Genomic DNA, 26,204 nt, shown 5'->3' on the forward strand with positions numbered 1-26,204 from the left:
AAAAATGGCATTTATAGAGCAAGATTAGCAGACTCTGGAACATGCGGTTATGAAAGACTAAGTTTTTCCTAAGTGCTTTGCCTGACAAAGAGAGAGAAGTTCAGAATCTGCAACTTGCAATGGGCATCTTGGAACTTTATTTTGCTCCTGTGTCTTTTGCTCAGATATGCACTACCTGAAATTCAATGAATGTGAGTTTTACAGATATAATTCTGACAAATACAATTCATTTCATACTGTTCAAAGCACCCATAAAAGCCCTGAAATTTCAGACTTCATTTTAGGATTACTGACAAACAAAATAAACCACTCTATTTCAGATATACCTCTGGAAAAAAAACTTTTTTTTTTTTCTGGCGATCTCATCATGTGCTTTTCTGCCAGCTGGGGTAGGTTTGTGAACAGATCCACGATCCTTTGCAGGTGAGCAGGGTTCAACAAAATGATGCATATTGGGACAACACATATTCATCTTGCTGTGGCACTTTGTTATATGAACGCATGCAAATGGTCAGTTTTGTAAGATCAGAGTTCTGTGGCTGTTTGAGGCTGTGAAAGATTTTGTACAGAGAAAGAGTAGAGTGAAAAAAAGTGGATTAAAGAGTAGTGGAAATTATTGTCTGAGTAGGTCTTTTGCCAAAATTACAGATATACAGGTTTTCTTTGTGGGAGCCAAACATTTGAAATGGAAAATGTGGAAAACTGTTTGCTACAGATTAGTGATACTATAATGAAGAAATAAATTAACAGTCTGAAAAATCACCAATTATTGCAGTACTGGTTGTCAGAGAAGACAGTCTGGAAGGAAATTCCATTGGTCTATCTGGTTCCTTCCTTTCTTCTGTGGCTGGAAGAAGTGATTTAAGCCATTTCGGATCAATGGAGATCCTGTGATGGAGATTCTGCAACCTTTTTAGGGAATCTATTGATTTTTAGGGAGTCTATTTCGGTGCTTCGCTCTCTGAATTATTTTGTGCTCCCATCTAATGTGAGTCTCTGAGACTTTATTCTCATTAATTCTTATTTTATCTAGCTTGGACAAGGAGAAATTCCCTTTGTAGTACACTGAAAGAGTGTTACCATGTTCTTTATTTGTTTTCTCTTCCTTGGGCTAAACAACTGCATCTCTTTCAGTCTCTCCATGACAGATCCATATTCTGTCTGGATCTTTGACCAATCCTGGTGCTTTTTTTCTGGCCCTCTTCTCATCCCTTTATCCTTGTGTTGTAATACTGTAAGCATGGGCATGTTTCTAACCCCTCCTGCTATTCATTAACTGGGAAACAGATGCTCTTTCATGAAAGATTTCTTCAATTCCTGAGAAGTTTTAGATATACTTTGAGTAGTAAACAAAATTCTAGGAATGCTCAAAAACTAAGAAAAATACTAATTTGTTCAGGATTTTTACAATAGTTTTACAATGTAGTTCTCATATTACAATGGCAGAGAAGTCCTCACTTTAGAAATACCGCCATGAACTTCTTTCTTCCTCCTTCAGTGTAACAAGGAAACTTAGATAATGAAGGTGTGGAGGTGACTTCCTGAGGTGAGTTTGGCTCAGACAATTTCACCATATCACTCGATTAAGGTAGACATACGACTTTTAACAGTTTGGATCTTCTTGAAGTGTTTCATTAGCAGGAATCATGCAACAGGCAGCCAGTGCTGATAAACAGAACACCCTCAGCTCTCAGCTGAGAGTCCAGCATCACTGAGCAGTAACGTTCCTTAACATGCAGCTCTGGCTTTCAGTCTTGACCTTCTGATCCTTTTCATGGCTACAGAAATTTTGCTGAAGATTAGATAAAAGGCAACAATAAATAGCTGGTGCAACCACCAACCCCTGGGAAAAGCTTTAGGCTGCAGTTTAACAGTCAAGACCCAGCCAGACTGGGGCTGGTATCATAGGACATATCACATAATGGCACTCGTCTGCAGGCTAAATCTGTCCCCGTCCTGCAAGGGTCGCCGTGCTCTTCACTAAGGGAACGGAGAGGCTGCTAGTGAAGTGTAATTTACACCCTCCATCACGGGGCCAGACTTACTGTTGGTGCTATAGCCAGCTCACAAGCAGGAGTGAGACTAGGGTTGTTCTTTGGTGCAGTCTTGCTGAAAAAATAGATACGCACTGACTATCTTATTGAGGTGAGAACATCCGAGTGACAAGTGTCACAAGCACTGACATGCAGCAGTGCATCTCGATTCTTATTTTTTCTACCTCTTGCTACATAATTTCATCTTCCCTGCTGCAGCTAATGGCTGAGTGACAAATTAAATCTAGAAAGGTCCAATGGCTCCCACAATGTCCCTTTCCAGATAAGGACTGGAAACACAAAACCCTTTGTGATGCTCTTCTCCCTTTACTTTTTTTTTGAGGTAGTCTGCTTCAGTCAAAACTTGAGTTGCATGTCTTGAGTTGCATGGCCCTTGCTCCCTCAAAAGCCTTCTCAGTTCCAGTTGAAATGGCTGCAGCCAAATCCTTGGAATTTGGATATGTAATTTTAGAGACCATCCCAACTGAATAATTACACAATTACCTCTTTTGTCACAGATGGATTGAAATTGCATTCACTAATATTTCCCAATCCTCTCACAGGGAGATTAGGCAATGGAAGACTTCTGAAGGTTTCAGTTCAAATCTGAACTCTTCATAAATCTGCTAGCAGAAGCCTCTTCCCCCAGCATTCAGCAGAAAAGTGTTTGTGCCTGATTTTTTCAGTTTCAAAACTTATTCTGTTTTGGCTTTCTATTCTACTCTTGTCTAAAATATCCTGACAGCCTGTCAGTGTGCTCAAATGAAGGTATATCTGCTTCTTTCTGTTAGGGAAATTAGCCTAATTATTTTCCATGGTTAGCCTGAAGCACCTTAACTGTATTGATCTAAAAAGAAATGATAGTTCATGAATCCTTTTTGTACAAAATATTTATTTATTTAATTTATTTATTACTGGAGAATTCTAGTGGCTCTTTCATTGTGATACTCAGCTGAAATATAAAGCAGAGCAGTAACATTTGACACTGCTCAAGATCACTTCCCAAGAAAATTTTCATTTTACCATTACTCTCTATTTTTTTTCCAGAATGTATGTATTTCTCCAAAAACTATGCACTTGCCACTTTTTTCTGACTACAATGACCAGTAATATAAATCTGTGGTGGACTCCTCATGCCCTAGGATATCAAAATAATCATCATAGAGGATAGAAGTCTTTGTGTGTGTGTGTGTGTGTGATTTTCAGCATAAACAGACTTTGCAAGTACTGATGTTACTAAATGCTCGCGCATCTCTTAGAGAAATGAAGAATATTACGTTCCCTGGGGGTTGGCTGCAGTGGGAGATGTATAACTGACAATAACAGCCATACTTATAGATTTGAAACCAGCTGGCCTTCCCCAGAGGTGAATAAGGTCTCAAAATAAGATGAGCCGCATGACTCTAACTTATCAAACAGCAGGGCTGAATTTAGTGAGAATCAGCTTGGCAGAAAGAAGCAAAACCATGGATAATTCAGTGTCTGCCTAAACACAACAATCCTTCTCCAACAGAGAAGGATAAATGTAAAACATAAAACATTTCATATAAATATAAACGTCTGGTTCACTCTAATGCTGTAATATCCTCCTGAACACGACCTGCGCTTGAAACAGTTAACCTCAAGTGGTCTCGGAGGAAGAGCAATGAAGGAGTTGCCCCCTGGCGAGGTTCCTTAGCTCAGAAAGGTAGTTCAGGTACTTGAGCGGCCGTAAGCAGAACCGTCCGTGACGGGAAGGAACAGCCGGCGCAGAAACCCCTGCCAGCTGCAAAGCGGGCAGGCAAACCAGGGGAGAAGCGCAAGGCCCGCGCTCCAGCCCCACTCCCGCACGCGCCTCTGGCTCCCGCGGGGCGCAGGCGCGCGGGGACGCGCGAGGAGCCCGCGCGTGGGAGCCCCCCTCGCGCCGGGGCTGCCCCCCTCGCGCCGGGGCTGCTCCCCGCGGGGCCGGGCGGGGAGGCGGGGCCGCTCCCGCCGCTCCCGCCGCCCCGCTCATAAGGGCGGCCGCGGCGGCGGCGGGGCCGTGCGGGGCAGCGCGGCGGGGCCATGGAGGGCAGCGGGGGGAAGATGCCGGCCAACAGCCACGAGCGTGGCGCGGGCAGCCCAGCGCGGAACAGCCACGAGCGGAGCAGCCACGAGCGCGGCGCGGGCAGCCCGGCGGCGGCGGCGGGCGATGGCGAGCTGCAGGCTGCCGCCGTGCCCATGCTGCCCGCCCTCGAGGTGGCCGAGGAGCCCGAGAAAGCCGCCCCGAGCGGCAAGGACCCCAACACCTACAAAGTGCTCTCGCTGGTAAGGGCGCGCGGCGCGGCGGGACGCGGCGCTGCCCGGGGCGCGAGGGCCGCAGCGGTGCCGGTGCTCGGCGCCGTCCTGGGCGGCCCCGCTCCCGGGAGTGGAGGAGCCGGCGCCGGGGACCGGCGGGCCCGGAGCAGCAGCAGGTGCCGGTCGCGGGCCTCGCCGAGGGGCGGCAGCGCCCGCAGGAGGAGGCGCTTTGAGCGCCGCGGGCTCCTCGGGATGCCCTGCGGGGACACAGTTTTACTTCTTTGGTGCCTAACTCGAAAACGAGGAACGGCAGTTACCTTTCTGTTATTTATCCTATACAAGACCTCTGGAAGAGGAAAGAGGAGAGGGTAGTGCTTACTTTTTCATTTCGTTTATTCTATCCCCGTTGCCAATGCTCGGGAGTGAGTAGTCTTGAATGTTTTGAGAAGTTAGCACTATCTGCTCTTCCTGATGTCGTTTTAGCTGTTCAGAAAAAAAAATAAATAAATAAAAGGGCGGGGGGAATATGGCAGGGGGAAAAAAATAGAATTCAAGGGTCCAAAGGGCAGAGGAAGTATAGCAACTCTTTATATGGTACTTGAAACACTATGGATTGAAAGCTTGTTTCCAAATCCTGCCTTGAAGGCGCTTTCAGACTGGTTTGGAAGGCCCTGCGTCCAAGCCGTTGCTAGCAGGCAGGTCAGTTTCCCGTTTTAGCTGCCCTATAATTATCCTCCCTGCCGAGAGGTGGAAATAAGACCTTCCGGACAGCAATCGTGAGGCTAAAATCATTAACAAAGGTGAAGAGCTCCATCCTTTTTTGGAAAGCAGCTTCTCCGGAGCTGCAGCGTATTTTGTTACTTATACTTATCCATAAGCAGTACTCTTTACAAGCATTAAAGCTGAAGGATTTGAGAGACTTTTCCAAACTTACCTTAAGTTTTATAATCTGTTTATTGCTTCAAATGAACTGAGACCAGTTGTGCTAAGTCCACACTGATCGTACGTTCTGGCATACAGGTTGTTTGTAAGTCGCCTTCGTAAGCCTTTTTTTTTCAGAGCTATATCACAAGAAAAATGCTGAATTTCACCTAAAGGTTTGTAGTGACTCCCATGTAATGGTTGTTTCGGCAGCTATGCTGATTGAAAAGTTCTCCATGTAAAATAAGTGTTGTGGGTTGTAGCTGTTTTCCTAACTTTGCTGTCTATGGGAAAGTTAGCTTGATGCATAAAAGCCATAGTGGCTGACTGGAGCTTGCCAGATGGTGAAAACAGCCCACCTCTTCCCAAGTTTCAGAACACCTAGTTATAGAGAAATGTAAGCATATTGTATCGAAACTTCACTTTCTTTCTTTAAGCTTTTTAGGCTCTACTACAAGAAAATGAATAGCTATCTAGCCAGTGTAGCTACTATAAAACTGGAAATTAAGCAGAAGATAAAGCTCTTGCACATAAGGCTGCAGTTCAGAAGAACATTTATTTTCCAACCCACAGTTTTCCATTCAGGACTGGCAAAAATGTCTTAATTTTATTCAGCACAGGATGGATGGAGTACAGGTCATCTATAGAGAAATAATTAAGTTCTATGTAAAAATAACCACAGCTACTTCAGACACTGTGATAACTTAGAACATTTAGGAACTTGAAAAGCTTTCCAAAAGTAGCAGGTGATACTGGATTGAGAAAAAAACCAAGAATAACTTAAACATGGCATTAGGTCATAAGAGTGGAAAGCTGGAGTTAGAAACTTGAGTTCTTCCTTTTCCACAAGGCACTTTATTTATAATGTGCTGATGATGATATTCCGATGTAGAGGTAAGCGAGAAGTGAGTCAACCTACCTGCCTGGTGTTCTGGGCTGCTACGAGAAACAGTGGAAAGGACTTTGCTCAAATTAGATGCAGTTAAACTCCTCTTGCTGCCCCCACTTAGCCTAGCTGTATGAACCATTGCTTCCTCTTTGGGCAGATGGGAACATCTGGTTTCAGGTAAGCTTCTAGTTAACTCTTTTGTAAAAACAGTGTGTGTATTTCATTCAAGTCTGCATGTATGACATATCTATAGATGTTGGTAGACTTGACGAATGTAGTGTACATGTTAGTGTCCCCTACCCATAAGGCTGCCTTGCTCGATTACAGAGAATTGAAAAGTTGCTATGCACACAAGGTTGAGCCATGCAGAAACTACCCACAGGTTCTAATGATTGTTTCTGAAACTGCTTTGTTATATGGAAGTATTTAGCTATTGTTAACTGAATATAAGTTGGTTGAGGAAGGATGTGGGTAGATAAGAAAGTGATACCGCATAACCTTTACTTCTGGCAGATCTTACACGGCACCTTGGGGTTTAATTCTAGCTTAGCTACAGGCTTTCCTATGTTTGTCTCCTTTCTGTTACAGCTGTACAGACAGGAGTGTATTCTTCTCTGAAGTATGGGACAGGCCTACAGGGGCCTACTAATCTTGGTGCTTTCCTAGGGCAGTTGTATGAAATCCCAAGAATTATGTGTATCCAGCTTTGAGTAGCTGTGAAATGTGGTGATCATCTTATCCACTTGCATAATCTCCATGCACATCTTTTCACTTGTTGCCTTGCCAGTTTTCTGACCTCTTGTCTTTGCCCATCAAAGTCAGTGCATTTAATGCCCAAATGTTCATGAAAAATAATAAAATTCCTCATTTTGACACTTCTGCATAACTAGAAAACTCATTTAAATTGACAGTCTCCTTAGTGAGGAGGATTTAAAAAAAAGTTTTTTTTTTTTTTTTATAACTTGAGATTTCCTGCTTAGAAAAACCTTTTCAGATGGTCCAAGGAAACTCCAAGTTTCTCCAGCTTTGAAAGCGTGGTGGCACTCTCTAAAATTTCAGTCAAGCATTTCACAGTGTGCAAGATAGACATTTTTTGTTAGAAATATTCTCAGAGAATTTTATACCTTACAATTTACTTTCTTTGTTGTACCTTTTTATTAAGGCTATTTAATTTTGAGATTAGTGTTTTATGCATATACCAAACATAAAACAGTGCTCTGAAATTATCTTCTATTACATTACCTTTGGCAATTCCCCAGCAGGTTAACTAGAGCTTTTAACCAAAAGCAATCAATTACTTTTCCAATTAAGACATTATGACTCTTGATGTACTTCTAGAAATCTGCCCTCTCCCCCTGGCCCCCCCAACCTCCAAGCAGCTGGTTACAGGCCAATGCAGATGCAATGAGAAGCAATACAGGGTACATGGCTGTACTCCTGCAGGTTCCTTTTGAGTATTTACTAATGCCTGATTAAACTTAGGCAGTCAGTGGGGCAAAACCTTATAGCCATTGGCATATTGAAGTCAGCGAAGGTACCATAGTAAAGGTGGCAGTTTTGGGGAGCAGATGATCTCTGTGCTGACAGTCTTCCTCACTAGATGAAGAGACCACTGATAAGAGCAGACGGATAAATCAACAGAAGTTCATGTTTCTCTATATTCAGCACTTGTTGGACCTCATTGGGAACACTGTAGCTCTGATTGAGGTTGAGACCTGCAGTCTCCAGCTCTGCCTTTGATCTTCTTTGTGGTCCTCAGAAAATTATTGCATCTCAACTTTTTCTACAGTGTTTTATGTCCCATATGCTTTCTTCCCATACCTGCTTTATCAGTCTTCCCTTGAACCTGTGTGTTGGATGGGGGTTTTTATTTTAAATGTGCTCTTTTGCTCACTTTTACAATAAAGTTAGTGGTTGGCTGCTGTATGTGTTGTGGTTTTTGTGGGGGCATGGGGGCAGGGACAGTTAAAAAGCCTCTGGCAAAATAAAGGTAAAAATGACAGTAAGAGGGTGGCTGTAACTTAAATTGCCTGTTAATATCCAGGATATGATAGATGGCTTTGAAACACTCTCTTCAGAAATATTAAAATGGTTCTTGACCCATCTGAAGTGTTTTCCTATTTGGAGAAAAGCATATTTCAATACTTGGAAATCAGCAAATATTGCCTCTTTCATCAGCATTACAACTTTCCATCTCTAGTGACAGTTTGTTTTGAATTCTGCAAATGCATAGTGAAAACAATTGACTGAAGCTTTCTGATTGCATTGGCTATTGATATGACCTAAATGCACCTGACTACAATACACTTTTAAAACAGTAATATGTAGGGTGTTATCCTCTTTATTCTCTTAAAGGAAAACTCAATTTTTAAACACTTTAAAATCAGTTATATATATATTTTTAATGTTCTCTTCAGTCATCTCACTCTTTGGAGAAGGCTTTGCAAATATTTCTCATGTGTATACAGGGAGCAGTAAACCAACAACTTCTACTCTCCACGTGGGTACCATTTTGTTGGATATTAAAGACAAAAATCATAATGTTGCTCTCCTGCAGTAAAAAGCTAAGAAGCATTTAGCTATACTAGTTGTTAGCAGGGAGGTCAGTTTGCTTTTCCATTCTAGTTCTGAAGAGTTGATATGTATTCTTACTTTAATTGCACTTTTTAGTTCAGCGTATTCTAGATGACAGGAGCTGGTGTATAATGAAAATATTACCCAGAGAAACATTTGAAGGATTTAAGTCTTAAAAGTCTTTAAATACACCTGTATTCTTTATCTAGGTAGAATAAGGATGGTCAATGCGTATATTTCTACTTAGAAATCATTTTAAATTTCACTGCAGAAGAGATTCATCTCTTACAGTGTTAAATTTCCTCTGTGACCAGAGACAGGTTGACCTTGCATGGCCATGTTGCAGTCAAAGGTGTGATTGCAGCTCCCCTACTTGAGCTCATTTTCAGTGGGGTGGCTGCCGCTATCAGGGTAGTGGTCAGGGCAGAGTGTGGAGTTCAGCACAGGTTACAAAGCTCAGCTCTTGCATAGCTGAGGTAGAGGGTTTTAAATCATCTTGGGCTTTCAGGCACACCTTTGAGTGTGGCGTGTGAATGCTTTAGGTTTCCTTGACTACAGCTACAGTGTAAAGCTTGGAATATACTTAAGTACATCCAGATGCATGACTTGAGTACTTCTTTCCACCTTGCTGACTGGCTGTTTGGATGGGGGCAGAATAAAAAGAGGCATATTGTACCTAGGACTTCTAATCCCTCTGAAGAAAGTTGGAGCTTGACTGTCATGTGTTGAGCTCTGCCCTTGTCTGGCCCAGTCAGACCCCACAAACAAGCAGCTAGGGCTGTGCCTGGTATCTGCTCAGATGTCTTCCCTGGCTCTTTCAGTTTCCAGGCTAAATCCCTGCCTCAGTATTTTTATTCTGTGTTTCACTTAGAATCATAGAATGCTTAAGGTTGGAAGGGACCTCTAGAGATCATTAGTCCAACCCCCCTGCACACGCAGGGTCACCTAGAGCACATGGCACAGGACTGCATCCATGCGGGTTTGGAAGATCTCCAGAGAAGGAGACTCCACAACCTCTCTGGGCAACCTGTTCCAAGGCTCTGTCACCCTCACTGTCAAAAAAAATTTTCCTTAAGTTTCTGTGGAACTTCTGATGCTTCAGTTTGTGGCCATTTCCTCTAGTTCTGTCAGTGGCCACCAGTGAAAAGAGGCCACTTCTGCAGTAATAGTGTCTGTCACCTGTCAGGGAGCAGCCAAGGGCAGACTGTGTTGAAAAAGAAAGCTGGAACTGTAGCCAAGCGTGACATAAGGCAGGTGGAAGCTGAGACCTCACTGGTGTGAACAGTCTGGCACTGCCTGAGCAAGGTGAGCAGAGCAGGTGTGGGGCTGTGAACCAAGTGCAGCGGAGTCCAGACTGTGAGAAGTCTCCAGAGGATGAGGTGGGCCCAGGAAGTCGAGTGTGGGTCACGACCTGGAGGAATGGGCTACTTGGCCAAGGTTAATGCGGCTGAAATATGGCTCAGGAGGAGAGGAAGGAGGCCCTGCTGAGGCTTTTTCCAGATTTTTAGTCAGTTATCTTCAAGATTTATCAAGGTTTCACAAAAAGTACTTGCGAACAGCTGCGTGATTACCAGGGAGCTGGCCTTGGGCACAGTAAAGCTCCTGCCTCTTGAGTTGCGGAGTGTGCTGCTGGCCCCAGCACCACTTCCATGTAGGACTCCAAGGTGCTTGGATGCTCAAATAATAAGGGACACATTAATACTCAAATTAATAGTAGTTTTTTTGTTGCTGTTGTTTTTGTTTTACTAAATTGAATTCAGAACAACTCAGTTACTGTGTTAAAGCTGCTAGATTCCAGTCAAGGTCAAAGTTAGAAAAGTTATGCAAGGCTTGCTTCCAACTTGTGCTGTTCAAAATTTTTCCTTGGCATCCTTTCACTAATGTCAGTAGAACTGCACAATGAGCGAATTGTTTAATTTGACTAACCATGGAAGCACACTTCTGCTCTTGGCTGAAAGCAGCGGAGAAAACTTAAAGACTCTGAAAATATGGGAAGTTTGAGAAGTTTCTTATCTTGGTGCTGGCACTAGAAATTAGCATACTCTCAAAACTCCTTGACCGGACCCTAAGGGACAAGGATAAATACTTGTTTAAAATAATGTTTTTTTTTTTTTTTTTCTGGTAGAATTTGATATGCTATATCACAGCAGTGTCCCATTTGAGTCAAGTGTTGGTGCATGCTATTTTCATGGAAGGTATTTCCCAATGATCAAAATTGAAATGGTATTTTCAAAATAAGACAGAAAAGTTATCAAAACAGTATGAAAATATACTTACTTTCTTCACTGAAAAAGCAAAAAACACCCTTTCCTTTTCTGCATAGCAGTTGCATAGGGCAGGAGTGTAAAAGCTTTTCTTTCAGGGTACATCTAAGACAACAATGAATCTTAACTGCAACTGGGGTGTTGTGGAGGGCTAGGGAAACTAGTATAAATAAGGACTTTTGCTAAAACTCTGTTCTACCAAATGGACCATTATTTAATCATACATCACTGAGTAAATAAGATACTTAAGAAGAAAAGAAGATGTTTATATTACTGAAGAAAACAAGGTAAGTGTGAGTCTCTTCCTAGACGGCACAATTCCGCTGTATAATGATGGATAGGAAGGTGACCTAAACAGATGCCTTTTAATGTGCAATAGTACTCGTTCAAGTAAGTTTGGGTTGTTATGCTGGTTGCATCCCTTTCTGTCTGAAATAAACTATTTTCATGTCATGAAGCAACAAATTTCCACAGTCACCTTTTTCTTTTTTGAGGAACCATATTCAAAGAATACTCAGGAAAATGTTGGTCATTTGATCAGCCTGGCAATCATGTTTGGCTGTCACCAAAGAAACTATGTCAAGAGGTATCCCTGTGATCAGGTATCAGTAAGATGAGTGAATTTGTGCCTTTTTTTTTTTTTTTTGGTCATTGCTTATATTCCTATAGTGTTTTATGGATTTTATTTCCTTGGACTTTAAAATCACTGTGTCTTCCTGCTCAGGCTAATATCCATATAATGGTGGCAGTAGCAATAGCATCTCTGTGGGAAAATGAACGTGCATTAATTTGGTATATTCAGTGGTACTGCCAGTATCCTTCAGAAGTCCTTCTCACACCATTCCTTTTCACTTCTATGACAATACTATTAATCAGAAGAGCTTTAAGTTTATTCTTGAAAACATTTTTGGGGAACTAGGAGTGTGAAAATTCTTCAAGTCTGTATTTTCTTCTCCATTCCTGCTTAATTCTTGGGTCAAGCAGTTTCGACTTGGCATAATACTGCCAATTTCTTCTGTTTCTCTTTTTTACTATAGTCGTATGTTATTGCCACTAAAAACATCAAGCAGGGATCGCTCTGTATTCTTTTGTTCATGATTTGCTGTGCTAAGTAAAATAATTGTTTTGAAAGTATGGTATTAAGTTTTTTATCAAAAGAAGGGATCATTTTTCATTTATTTATCCTTATGTTTTAGTAAAACCTACATGCTGATTAAGTATCAACAGTCAGCTGCTTTCCACATTCTGGAAATATAAAAAGAAGTTAACTTTTTTGGCTAGCATATAGTATATAGTAACAGTCTGAAGATCTTTTAAAATAAAATATACAACTTCTGCCTGCTGCTTTGAGAAGTAGAACAATCTCTAAATTTGTTAAAATAATTTGTCTCCTCTTAATTCAAAAGAGGTTTTGGGTGTAAACTCTGTTTTGCCTCCACTGACTAAGGATAATTCAGTCATCTCAAGTGACTGAACCACCTCAAGTGTTTCAAGACAGTCAGGCCCTCTCATGGGCTACTGAATGGGCTACCAAATGTGGACTAACAGAAGGAAATCATTGAAGAACATAAAATGTGCTGAATAAGAGATGGGTGATGGAAGAAGGATGTGGTGCACTTGTTATTCAATGCTGGTAATCTTTAGTTTTTTTTTTTTTCCTCCCTATGAAGTTGTGCCAGTGTAGGTGAATTATCCACATTATTTCAAACTTCATCAAGAGGTCCCTTCCAACCTTAAGGATTCTATGATTCTAAGTACCCTTCAGTTTATGAATAGAGGTACTGAGCTGTATGTTTTGAAATTATTAAAAGCAGTTTTTATTGGAGTTGGTAACTGTTTCCCTACTCAAGGCAAGTGCAGAGAAATTTATTAGCTCCATGCAGTGTTTTCTGCATTGCAACAATGCCTTTTCAAAGACGGAAAGATGATGACTGTGTTCTTACTTGAAATGTGTTATTTATTGCTCTGTTCTTTATACTTCTGCATCTGAAAATCTTTTTCAAAGGTCTTTGTGTAAGGTATAGGTCATCAATCATCTAAGAGCACAAAACAATTAAAACATTCTAAGCCCTTCACAGATCCCAATGATTTTGGAAAATTCCATGGATTTTGTAATACTGGCATTACAGACGAGGCCCAAATGTTCTTGCTTCAGGGGCAAATATGTTGCAAGAGCTACGAGAGTAAGTCACAGAGGCGGGAGTGAAAACTGACCATTTTTCATGGCTTTTTTTAATTACCTAGTGGTCAGTTAATAGGTGTGTCTTAAACCGCGGAGTGACAAGCTTTGTTGAACAAAGAACAGCAGAGGAGAAAAGAGGAAGTGATGTAGAGAGCAAGTAAGCATGTGGTAGGCATAGAGTGAGGAAAGTCAACATGGGAAGAAGCTTAATTCACAAAGATTATTCCTTAAGAGAAATATCAGTATATTCACTGCAACATCAATCTCCTTGGCATCCCATATATACAGTATGCACACCTGCCTTCTCTTTGGCCCTTCCACTGGCTCAGTGAAATCACGGCTGAAACCCTTTGACTTTATTTTTGTAGGGCTGAGTGACGGAAATGATGCTGCTGCCTAACCATAGTATCACATTGCCATCTGTCCTGCTCAAAATAAAAGCATTTTGAAATGTTTTTAGGATTGCAGTTCTCCAAACGCTCAACCACCTATTGCCAACCGCTATAGTGTTTACAAGGCAATGCTTTTATTGCTTCCTCCCACGTAAAGGAAGCAGTGATGGGACAGAGATTCATCCCTAGATGACAATGTTGTTTGATTCCAAAACAAACTTTCTCAAAAAAAAAGTTTTAAAATGAAACAGGACATTTTCTTCTGTACAGTTATTACTATGTTTGGTTTTAAATCTCTTTTCAAATATTAAAACTAAATCAGACTTTCTGTCCTAGCAATGTCTCAAGTTGCAGAGCATGACAAGTTCGTGCGCTACCTCTTAGCGTATAGCAAAATGCTTTAATCGTATTTACCTTCTGGTATTATACTGGATTTCCAGAGTCTCCTGCATAACCACATCTCTTTAGTGCTTTCCTTTTTGGAAAGAAAAGAGCGGAGGAGGGAGAGACTAGATGAAAGTAAGGAACGGAACAACCTAATCTCTCAGGGCAGACATTAGTTTGTCAGTTTGGTAGGTTGCGGATTGCAGTCTGGTGTTAGCAATATAGTGTTTTGTTAGAGAGCCTGAACCGCTATGTGCAGCTCCTTGTATCTCCCTTTTTCTTAAAAGTCTTTACGCAGCAGACTGCAACATTGTGAACCCAAGCTAGCGGTATGCAAAGTAGTTTGTGAAATTAGTAACTTAACTGCTGCTGCAAGATCTCATGTAGTGAAAAGTAAAGTAAGTTAGTCCTTGTTGAGGTCTGGGCTGTGATAGGTGCAGCCACCTTGCTGCACCTATCTCATTCAAAGCTGTTTGAGTATTCGTTGTATTTTGCAGGGCTTGGAGCTTTTCCAGTCCTGAAGTTTTTCCACTGACAAAAAGTGAAAGGGGTTAATAAGTGAGGTGTTAAGTCAGGATTAATACTGCTGTTGGCCAGTTTCAGCTGTTCCAACTGAACAGCTGTGTGGGTAATATACAGATGACTTAAGTATTATAGGCTGAAAATAAACACTTAGGTACAGCGTTAAGCATTAAGGTACAATTGCATAGATTTGCTAACAGCATAGTTCTTCTAGTTGACTAGAGTTGTTTGTCCCTGGTTGTGATCAACTGCCCTACTCTTAAGTTGCCATCTTTGGGAAGCTTCTCCGCTAAGCTTTGAAGGAGAATTAAGAGCTTTAGCATTTTGTGGCTAAATATTATTCAGATTATAATATAAGATAATATGACTAATGTTTTAAAGCAAAGGCTTGACTATCCAATATAATGTGTCAATATAAGTCCCCAGATCTTCATTTAGTATAGATAAGCATCGTAGATCAACTCCACATTCATTCCCATGTGCCTATGAGAAATTGAAGAGTACAACTGCTTCACAGTAAAGATGCGTAGCATTTATAGTATGCTGTGGTTTGTGATGCTGTGAAACTTCCAGGATATTGCTTGCAGGAAACATAAGCTGTGCTAGCTCTTGAGTAGCATTACCATATTTTAATATTTTCTGCCCACAGAGATTCATACGCCTTGCTGAACATAATCCATTTGTGGTTTTTGCTTGTTGAAATTGATTACGCTCACAGAAGTGCAAGACTGAAAATTGGGAGCATGATGCAAAACTATGGCTTTGTGAGAACTTCAGTGAACATTTTGCCAGTTTTGGCTGGGAAGTATTACAGCCAATATTGCTACTTGGAAGTAGGAGTTATTTAGGTTTTACTTTTGAATGAATTTGATACCTCTCAAATCTGTAGTTTTTAAACATGCAATAGTTATAACTCAGTCTCTTTGGAGAAATGTTAATAGCAAGCCCATTCAGTGGGAACAAAATATGCTTCTGTTTTAAGGATACCTTAGGGAGGAAAAAAATCACATAGATCATGTAGCTGTTTGAAGACATGGGAATAAAGCTCTTCTGGTTAGAGAATCTGCTCCTTTTTCAGCTTGGTTGTGCCACATGTCAGAGGGCAATTCACCCTGGCAGTAGAGAGGTGACATACCATCACTCTAAAATAAAACATGCCCATGATGATTTTTTAAAACCAAATGAATTGGTTTCTAATTTCCACATAATAACATGTAAATAAAAAGTAGAGTAAAAGATTTTTCTCTCGTCCAGTGATGTTGCTGGGCTTTGAAATCTGACATGCTGCCAATCTAGCTATGCATATTGCTAGATAGTATTTCCCAAGTCTAGAACAACTTATATAGAAGGCTATGTTCCTTTGATAGGGACTTAATGGAAAATCTTGCCGATACTACATGTGCTAGCATTAACTGAAACAGGTCTGTGCTTGTCATTCTGAACTGGTGAATCAATGGAGACTTGCTGCTGTCTATCAGCCCTTTCTGCCTATCTTGCTAATGCCAGGATTTTCCTCCTCCTTTTCCTCTTTTCCTTCTCACCAATCTAATTGTTACACAAGTTTAAAGCAATCTGTCCCTGCATCTGAGTAGGGATTAGATCTGATCCCAAAATACTAGGCAGGAACAATATGATAGTTGTTTGATAACTGTAATGTGCTGAGGATCCAAAATAAATATGGGAAGAGTTTCTAGTCAGTGTAAGACACTGTGGTCAGTCCAATGTGACATCCCACAGCCAGTTACCACAGCAGAGGCCTACACTGAGCTAGATACTAGGAAGTGGGTGAAGGTTTTCCTGCCCAAGAAAATTATAGGTACTTCATTTTAAGGGCCATGGATTCTGTTTGCAGACTGTGGCCGATGGCGCAGCTTAGCTTTACTTTCTCAGAACAACTAAAGAGGAAGAAATAAATAGAAGAAAGTTTTGCAGAAAATCGATATGTATTTAAATGTAAGCATCTTAAATTTTAGTAATGGGAAGGAAACATACTGTACAGCTACTTTGATAACTTAGGCAGAAACCAAGTGCACAGGCTCCATCTTGCGCATTTCCATATAGCAATAATCAGTTGCAGACTACTGAGCTATTTTGAGCAAAAACTGATTGTTAGAGCAGTGAGATCAGTCTCCTAATCTGCATGTTGATCAGTGTTATTCCAATTCCGTAGTGTTATAGAGAAAATGAGGGCAAAAACATTCAGGAATGTCACTTAAGACTATTTTCCTTCCTGTCCCACAGGTACTCTGTGTCTGCATGCTAACTACAATCCTAGGATGTATATTCGGCCTGAAGCCTAGCTGTTCAAAAGACGGTAAATAATGTGCCTCTTAACAGAGATATTTCAAAGCAATTCCTTCTTTCCCGCTGCCCTTTGCTGTAAATTAACATTGTCACAATGCCCCCTTTTATCACCATAGGAAGAGGCTTTTCTTTGGCCACTGTTATTTGTCCAACCTTCCTGTAAATTGTGGAATGGCCACCTATATTTTTCCACACATTTCTCTTGGTCATTTGTTTAGCTCAGCCACTGACATGTAACATTATCAACTTTACAGTGAAAACCTGTAAAGGTCGTTGCTTTGAAAGGACGTTTGGAAGCTGTCGCTGTGATAGAGATTGTGTGAAGCTTGGAAACTGCTGCTTAGATTACCAGGAGGCATGTATACAACCAGGTAAGGATGGAAAAAATTATGGAGGCAAACTTGCGTATTCTGTGTCATGAGACAGCTCTGAATATGCAGCACTGTTGGGGACAGATTGCCATAATCTCGCAGTATCTTTAAGATCTTCTGAGGGTGCAGGAGAGGGTGCTAAGCAGTGCACCAGTTCTGATACCTGTGATCTCCTCATGTTTGTGCTCCCTCTGTGACAACCAGAGGTGAAATTCCAGCAGCCATGGTATTACTGCAGACCCTGGTGAAGTACCAGGGCTCTGGTGGGACAGAGGCCACACACAAGGCTCTTCCTCCACTCTGGTGGATTGCAGAATCTACAGGTTCAGTCAGGCTTCTGGCTTTCCATAGCCCTTGTTGGGTGAGAGGCTATGAGGGGTTGTGTTGCTGCACCGTCCCTTGAAAAGACCAGGAAAAACTGACCGTGGCTCTCAGCAGCCTCTTGTTTTGTGTGTCGGGGGTGAGAACAGTGACAGGCATTGTCCCTAGCATCAAACACACAACAGGCACATTCTCAGGCCGGCCCCCAAGACGACTGCATTCTGCACACTGTGTCTTTCTGTCCATGGTCGTCACCCCTGTGAAAAAGGGGAAGGACAGAGCAGCTCTGGAAAAGCTGCTGCCATTCTCCGCTCAGCCACTCAGGCCCTGTGTCTTAATCCCTCCTCTGCCTGAGGGTGAAGCGTGGTCACTGCTGGCCTTTGGCACAGGATGGGGGCACAAAGCAAACTGCAGGGGTTAAGAATGGTGGCGAAGATGGGGGTGGGGGGGAAGGCAAAATCTCAAGGTTTACCAGAAAGCTCAGTCACATAGGCAAGGGAATACTTATGAGATTTACTCTCTAATTCCATCATTCCTTCTTAATTTAAAGAGGTTTTCAAAAACGAAGAGTCTACCTTGCTCAAAAAATGAGAATTCATATGCATTTGCTAGCTAAAATTGTTTTTAGTTCAATAGGATAAACATCAGTTGAGAATTGGTTTCTAGTTTTTTTCCTACAGTAACATGGAACTGGAATCACAGAATCATAGATTCTGAGTTCTTGCAGAACTAAAGGTTTCCTGGTATCTATGGAGCTACTGAAATTAATTATACCCGAACGTGAGGCTGAGTAAATTTTATTGTTGTTAACCTGGTGAGAACTCTTTTAAGCAGGAATTGCTAATTGCTAGTTGTGTATGAAGACTGAATAATTACTGTCCTCTACTCAGACATGCAGGTTTAGGTTCCATGTTTCTGTTAAGTAAAATTGCCAAGTGAAAGTCCTAAGGAGTGAATAACTTTTGTGCTCACTGACTGCAAAAGATCCGTTTGTATTTACAACTTGATAATGGAATAACCATCTTCAAATGGTATGATATTTTGGAATATTCTAATCTGAAAAAAGTACAATGATTCAGAAAAAAAAAACCTACTAGAGAGAAAGGGAAAAAAAAAAAGAGTGAAGATAAAGTCACTAGGACTTCTGTGAACTGGGGAGCTATATCTGTGCCTAAGATGATGACTGAATCTGGCAGATGTGATGGTGAATGGTAAAAATCCATTGTGAAATCTGTTGTATAAGTTTTTTTTAAAACTTTCGTGTTTACAAATTAAATTACCACATTAGACCCATTTGAATTTAAGGATATTTAAGGATATTTAGGGAAATTTATAAAAATGCTTTTTTGTTTACACTTTCTGATTTGTGGTATTATAATTGTATGCTCAATAATTGTATTCTGCGAACCTTTATTATCATTTAGCCTTTGGTGCTTCTATCTTCCAAAATGTCCAGGTTTACAATATTATGGGTACACATTTGAGAGTAAGCTTAACATTTAAATTGTGTGCTCGTGCTAATGTAAATATCTGTACTAATGTCTGTTTGTAGCCCACATATGGACCTGTAATAAATTCAGGTGTGGAGAGAAGAGACGACCAGAATATCATTGCTCCTGTTCAGATGATTGTGTGGAAAATAAAGATTGCTGTGTCAATTATCATGCTGTCTGTAAAGGTAAATATTCCCCTCAATTCCTACAATGTCTTGCGTGTGCTTATATTTTTTTGATAGGAAATAAGGATGCAGTATAAGTAAAACATCTAAAAAAGTGAAAAACCTTGCATTTATCAAAAAATGTACTATATTGAAAAATAAATTGCACTCATTTATTTTAAGGAGAGGCAAGCTGGGTTGAAGAAGAGTGTGAGGACATTACTGAACCTCAGTGTCCAAAAGGGTGAGGATATTGTATATTTGCATAGCTCTATTCTTTGCTTGTTTCATTTTTGAGATTAATTTCCCTGCTCTGCCTGCCTGGGACCTGCTTGCTTTTCTCATCCACAGTGAGAACAGTGCCAAACAGGCCAGGACACCTGCTCAGCCAGCGTTTTGGTGGCGCGTACTAACAGATGGGCCTAAGCAGCCCTTACGTATCGCAGTGCTTGCTTGACTTGCAGGACTTCCCTATTCCACTTCATGGGTAGGTTTGCCTGGGACAGCACTCCCTCATGCTAGCCTTGTTACTGGAGTATGTCTGGGACAGTACCTACTGTCCCATATCTCCTTGGGCTTGCTCTGCAATCTCAGGCTCTTAGCACCTGATTCTCTCTCTTTACAAACCTGAAAACACCTTCTTAAACTCTGTAAAATATTGCATGTAAGTTGCTATAGGATCCTTATGTTCTGTGGCTTGGCTTCACGCTGGGCCTGCTCCTGAAAGCTATATATACAAGGAGTAAATCACCTAGTCTATGGTATCAGCACTTGTGCTAAAATGGTACAGCTATGTTTCCCACTCAGAAGACTTACATTTTCTGTGGGATCTTCAAAATAACATCAAAACTAAAGTAACCTGCACACTCTGGCTAGATGTGTAAGGTATTAATAAGTGACTTGTGTGCTTTTGACTAAAAAAGCGTTCCACTGAAAAATATATATATATGTGTGTGTATATATATATATGCTTAATTCATTCCTGCAACTTGTTTCTTTGAATTCTGTTACATTGTTGATTGAAATGTGTCAAAAAAGATCGTTTTGATGATTTCTGAAGTATGTTGGGGATAATCTCAGTAAAAACACTTGATTACCTTATTTGACTCTTTTCTTGACAGTGAGGGTGATGGAGCACTGGAACAGATTGCCAAGAGAGGTTGTGGAATCTCCTCTGGAGCTCCTCAAAACCCACTTGGATGCAATCCTGTGCCACATGCTCTAGGCGACCCTGCATGTGCAGTGGGGTTGGACTAGATGATCTTTAAAGGTCCCTTCCAACCTTTATCATAGAATAGTTAAGTCAAACAAAATATATTGTCTGTTGGAATATCTTTTATAACAATGCTCATTTGGTCTAATTCAAAACAATAGAAAAATGCTGACATGTCAAAACCTTCTTAGTCCATCTTTGAATCCAAGACCCTGCTAAGCTCCCACATAGGAGGACTGTAGCCAGATTTTGTTGATAATGCCCGTTTGGGGGTTCAGAGGCTTTAGTGTACTGACTCACCCAATGATCAGAATGATCAATGACTTCTCTGCGATTAGAAAGTGCTACACAAGTGCACGTATACAAATGAGACTCTTGTACTGATCAGTAGTTAAGGTAATAGCATGAATACCAAACAGCAACTCCTGTTGGTTAACTTGTTTAGTTTTTTGGGTTTTTTTCCTGTTTATTTTTTCGGTTCAGCGCATGAAAGGAATGCATAGTTATTTCACTAGAATTGTTTTAATCCCAGTAAAACCAGAAATGTTGCAATAAAACCCAACCCAGGAAAGGGTAATATGTGGTCAAAGTTGAGCCTTCAGTAAACACTCTTGTTTGATTCATCTCAGTCTACTAGTACACAGGCCTCTCCCCAGACCGACAACATGGAGCAGTTCCCTTCTTCATGTGGTGGAGTAAACTGGAGTATAGGTGGATTTAGCTCGGTATTCATTTTAAAGCTTCAAGATGTCACCTTTTAATTCTGTGCATGTTAATGCAGAATATTTGGTGGGTCCAAACTGGTGTATTTATTGTGCTTTGTTCTGAGTCATGGTTGTTCTTATAAGGCAGAGTAGACGAAAGTCATCAAGCCACTGTGCTCAATGAGCGGATTAATGTGAGAAACCCAACTGTTTTCAGGGAGACTGTCCAAATGCTTAAAATTAAGTAACCTGCATTGGTCTATCCAAGATTAGGTTCTGTGTTATTTAATAGGATTACAAAATAAATGGAGCTCTCAGAGGTTTCAGGAGTCATCTGGTTCTTCATGCTGTCTTCAAAGGAATGAAATAATACTTTTGGATTTCAAACCTACATAAGGAGCTTATACTAATGCTTAAATAGATGCTTTTTTTGGTGTCTTTAGTATCTTTTGTTGTGATTTAAGCCTATTATTACATATACTTTCTTCAGTGAACTGTAAGAACAGTCAACTCTTCCTCTTAACAGCTCTTTCCTATGTATTTGCAGATCATCACTGAACTTTATACCTTGCATGTATTTAGTAGAAAAGAAGGTTTTATTTCCTATGTTTTATGAGTACGTGTAGGCGGACATGCATATGGGCGTGGGGAGTAGGAAGTTCTCTGTGCAATGAATTTAGCTTTTGGAATTGGATTTTCAGGGTGGGGTTCAGCCTTCTATAACCAGGGTCTGAACAAGCTGCTGAGAGGCAGGTCAGTTTGGCAGTGTGGTTCTTGGTTCTGGTCTCTTCAGCATCCAGACTGGTGACTCTGCTAGACCACAGGAAGCTCTTTGCCTCCCTTACTTTTGTGTAGAGGCCAGTTTATAAGAAGGGAAAATTACCGCTGAATTTCCTTCAGTATGGAGTCAGGATGTGACCCCGGAATATATCTTTATCCAAGAGCTGTCAAACACCCTTGTCACGCAGTTTGGATGCAACCAGTACAAATCACTGGCACAGCCAAAACTAGTGACTCTTGTATTCCGACTCAGGGCTGTTTGCTCTTGGTAGACTAGGCCCTTGCTGCTTTAAAAATATGCTTAGCTACCAAGAGAAAAATCATGTGCAGGAAGGAAATCCGGAAGAGATATATATTTTCAGAGCCGAGCTCGGGTCAGTCAGAGTAAGCTGCGTTTCGTGCAGACAACAGGCCGTGCTCTGGAGCTGTTCCCTGTCGTGCTGCTTCCCTGTGCTCTGTCACGCTCTGCTTCCCTGAACACGGCACAGATCACTGGCTGTTTAAGTTTCAGCATGTGTGCAACACGCAAGAAGCAAACCAATTAATCTCTCTGCTTGCGGCAATGGTCTGTTTTATCGAGCTTAATTCACACAGGAGGGGATCGCTAGCTGGATTTGCAGACCAAACAAAATGTTTCCTTCGGGGTTGGTTTACTTGTAGGTGCCAAGCCAGAATGAGTTGCGTAAAGTCCCTGTCTGAGGAGCTGTTGATAACAATTTTTTTCTTTTTAGAATAGACATGCTCTGTTTTTTGACTCGCCTTCAATTAAATATAGTTGTTTTAAACTGCAGTAAGGCTTATAAATGTTTTACTTGTCAGGATAAATGACTGTTTGGCTTTTTGTGCTGTATCTCACTAGAGAAATTGTCAAATGATTTGTTTATATGATCTGTCTTCTGTCGTCATTGTTTTACTTTGGAATCTAAAGTGTAATTAAGTGTTTTTTTTTTAAAATTTTGTAAACATAAAAAGGAAAATGAGCTTGCAGCTGAAATGTAATATACATATTTAGCTCTTCTGGGCAAATTGTATTTTTAGTGTTTGCTGCTATACTGCTAAGTTTGCAGTCTTCCATGTTCTCATATCTGTAAGATGTTTTCATTTCAAGAAAGAAGTTACTGATGACTATTCCCATCTGTGGATGCAATGTTTTAAATGCTTACAGTTGGAGGCGAATTGTTTGATGAGTAGGGCTGAAGCTGAGAAAAAGCCTGGAATACATAGATTCCAGAGAAGACTGGGAGGGTGAAATTGCCTTTGGTAATTCCAGTTAAATAATCTTTTTAATTTACCAGCTAAATCTAGATTAGAAAGCTGTTATTGGGAGGCTTCCATCTATAAAGCCACAGTTTACAGCCTGGAGATTCATGGTATTTTGAGTATATTTGAAACTATAGTGGTTCATTACTTTTTAGCTCAGTTATTGTAAGCTTTATTTATATTATAAATGGTGATTTAGCATATCCTATATGCTAGATTTTCTTAAGTCTTTTGCACAGTGTATATAAAAAGCTAAATTCAGTTTTTCAGATGACTCATAATTTGTTCAGAGTAGGCAAAGTAGGTAAAGCCAAGCCATGGCTTTAAACAGTCTTCACTCTTTCCCTCTTTGCTTAAAGATGACTTTGGAAGGGCTGATAGTCCAGTGGGACTGATGGCAAGTTTTATTTTATTTTTATTTTTTAAAAGGGCAGATGGATTATATGAGCATCCTGGTTTGTTCTTTATTTCATGTAAGTTTGTGAAATCAGTCCTTGTCTTGATTTCTTTGTGTTTGTGAAGTGCTATCACAGTCCTCAACCTCTTCAGATAGGGTTTCAAATGCCAGCCTACAAACAGAGGGGCCACAATTTTGCTACCACTCTGCTAGCCTATGAATTTTTGTGTTTAGGAAGACTTCTTTCCTTGGTCTAGTTCATGGTCTCAAAAGGAATATCTCCAAGATTCTTGGGAAGCTTTTTTGAAATAGTGATAGGAACGTAGTTGCCACAATTTTACTTTTAATACTTTTAATTTGTTTGTTCAGATTTACCAAATCCCCAGTGTTACTGTTTTCACTGGATGGCTTCAGAGCAGAATATTTGAAGACTTGGGGTGGACTTCTACCTGTTATTAGCAAATTACGTGAGTAGTTTTCCTTTTCAAACTAATAACATCATGATTTCTTTTTTTTTTTTTTTTTTTTTTTTGTAGAAGTAGCTATTCTTACCATGTTAAATCTTTACTATCCGATATTCACTGCCATGGAATCTCAAGTTGTTGTCTTTTACAATAGCTCTGCACAGAAAACTTGAAAGTGGAAGAGGATAGAAATGGAGGCAAAGGATGGCCAAATTTGGGGTTTTCAGTGAAACCTTAAAAATGGTTAAGCAGCTCTTAGTGTTTAGGAGGGTGGACCTTTTTTGCTGTGAGCTTACTTCCTTTGGAAAAAAAAAAGGGAAGTAGACACACTATGATTTTGAAGATCTATTTTGCATAGTACCTCATATTTAAGTGGAATGGCTTTGGAAAAATAGAAGGTGGTAGAAACCATTTAATTACACTGGAAAAAGCATGCAGAAGGAAGATATTAGGAACAGATGCTATTCAAGGGCTGGTGTGTAGAGCAGAAATGCGAATCTGAGATGATTTTCATGTAACAGACATTTGCAAAAGTGATGGCAGTCCCCTAAGTACTATATTTTTTTCCTCCCCAACATAGGTTTTATAGTGTCTTAGCTTTGTAGTGTCTCGGTAACTTGAGTTACTTTTCCTGTCTCTTTTTGGCTGCGGTCTATAAAGAACTCATGACATTTCTTGTCTGAAAAATATACCAATGTTGTTGTCATTCATAAATTACTACCTGGAGTAGCTGCTTTCAGTTTGACTAAAAATAAGTCAATAAAAATACTTGCTGTTTTGTACACTGGTTGTTATAACTTGATCTGTTCCAGAGGATAACAATTCACAGATGTATCTGAGGTTTAACTTTTTAAATATCTTTTCTGTGAGTAAAAACAAGACCTTTGAAAGAGTTTCTTAAGAAGTAGCTGTCAAAATCTTCCATTTAAGAAGGCTTCTTCAGCCTTAAGAGCAGAGACTAGCACTCATAAGTGGTTATAGAGCCTTCTTAAATTGAAGATACACGCTACAGTGCTACAAAGCTTCTATAAGCTTCGATGTCTACTTTTAATACTATGTATTTTAGAATAAAGTAAGTGATGACCTGGAAAAAAAAATCTCTACATTACATCTATTGCTCTAGACTACCTAGTAAAGTAGGAATGTAGGATGACTTTCTGTAACCTACTATAAGTCTTCTAAAAATACAGGTTCTTCAGTCTTGTTAGAGCCTGGTTTTCTAGTCTTCCCCCCCCCCGCCCCCATAGTAAAATGGCTGATGAAAATGTTGACATAGGCAGATTTTCTTTAGTAAGAACAGAGTCATCTTGTGAATGAACATTGGTTTTCCTGGGATTTAAAAAACATTTTCTAAACCCTAGATACTCAGGGTTTGCTCATTCAAATTTGTGTGCTTAATTTCATGTGTGTGCCTCAGCTGAAAATAGTGGGTGCAATCACATTTATAAACATTTCTAGAAATGAGTACATAAATTTTAGAGAATTTTAGAGTACGTAAAAGGACAGTGAAATCTGACACACTGTGATAGACCAATAACAACAACAGATGAAATGCTTGACAATTGTTGGAAAGTTATATTGAATAATCCTTTTAAAGCTTATAGTTATCCATTTACAGGACAGGTAAATGTTCAGAAAAGTTCACAATATATGAATGATGCAGTTAGAAATCAGTGAATACTCACAGTAAATAATCCAGCTATGTCTATTATTAAATTAGAACCATGCTAAATTTCTGGATCTTACTCTTTCAAACACTTGATAAGTACATCATTTTGTTACATTCCTAATTGCTGTGCAGACACACTGAAGGAAGAGAGACTATAAGCGAGAAATATTGAAATTGTCATGTCTATATGGTAATTCTGATGTCTCCTTAGAGATTTTTGTTACAACAGATTTTTGTAAGGTGATATCGTAGTGTTTCACACACACACACACACACACACACACACTTATGAATGTATGCTAAAAGTTCAGAGTTCAGAATTAAATTGGGAGTGTAAAATGAAATTCTCAGTGATTCCAGGCATTTTAGGTTCAGAGAAGCTGTTTTCCACATAATTCTAAGCTGTGATATTACCTCTTTTAAGGAAATCCTGCTTTTGTCTTCAGTTATCTTCAAATGGAAAAGGCAGCAAGCCCAAAACATGAAATATAACTTCAGTGGAAAGTACCGATCCTTGACAAGTTTGACAAAACACTGTTTAAATTCATTTTTCTCTGTTTAAAATAAAAAATAGTGTTTTGCAAAAAATCCTCATCAAGAGACTTGGAAAGGGTTGACATGCATGAAGCATGTTCCAGGAGCAGTAA

The 26,204-nt window shown here is 40.2% G+C and overlaps 1 protein-coding gene across 1 annotated transcript in view; it reads left to right on the forward strand.

Moving 5' to 3' along the window:
- The first annotated feature begins 4,208 nt into the window (after positions 1–4,208).
- ENPP1 (ectonucleotide pyrophosphatase/phosphodiesterase 1) overlaps positions 4,209–26,204 on the forward strand; it is a 49,736-nt gene continuing 27,740 nt past the window's right edge. Inside the window, exons 1-6 of the mRNA XM_088533879.1 lie at positions 4,209–4,319; positions 16,659–16,731; positions 16,976–17,092; positions 18,966–19,091; positions 19,254–19,314; positions 23,794–23,891. Coding sequence (XP_088390005.1) covers positions 4,233–4,319; positions 16,659–16,731; positions 16,976–17,092; positions 18,966–19,091; positions 19,254–19,314; positions 23,794–23,891 — 562 coding nt within the window. The 5' untranslated portion in view covers positions 4,209–4,232. The remainder of the gene's footprint in view (positions 4,320–16,658; positions 16,732–16,975; positions 17,093–18,965; positions 19,092–19,253; positions 19,315–23,793; positions 23,892–26,204) is intronic.

The sequence above is a fragment of the Tinamus guttatus genome, unplaced genomic scaffold (genome assembly GCF_059628265.1).
Source record: "Tinamus guttatus ecotype Peru unplaced genomic scaffold, ASM5962826v1 Tinamus_guttatus_pri_ptg000525l, whole genome shotgun sequence".
NCBI lineage: Eukaryota > Metazoa > Chordata > Aves > Tinamiformes > Tinamidae > Tinamus > Tinamus guttatus.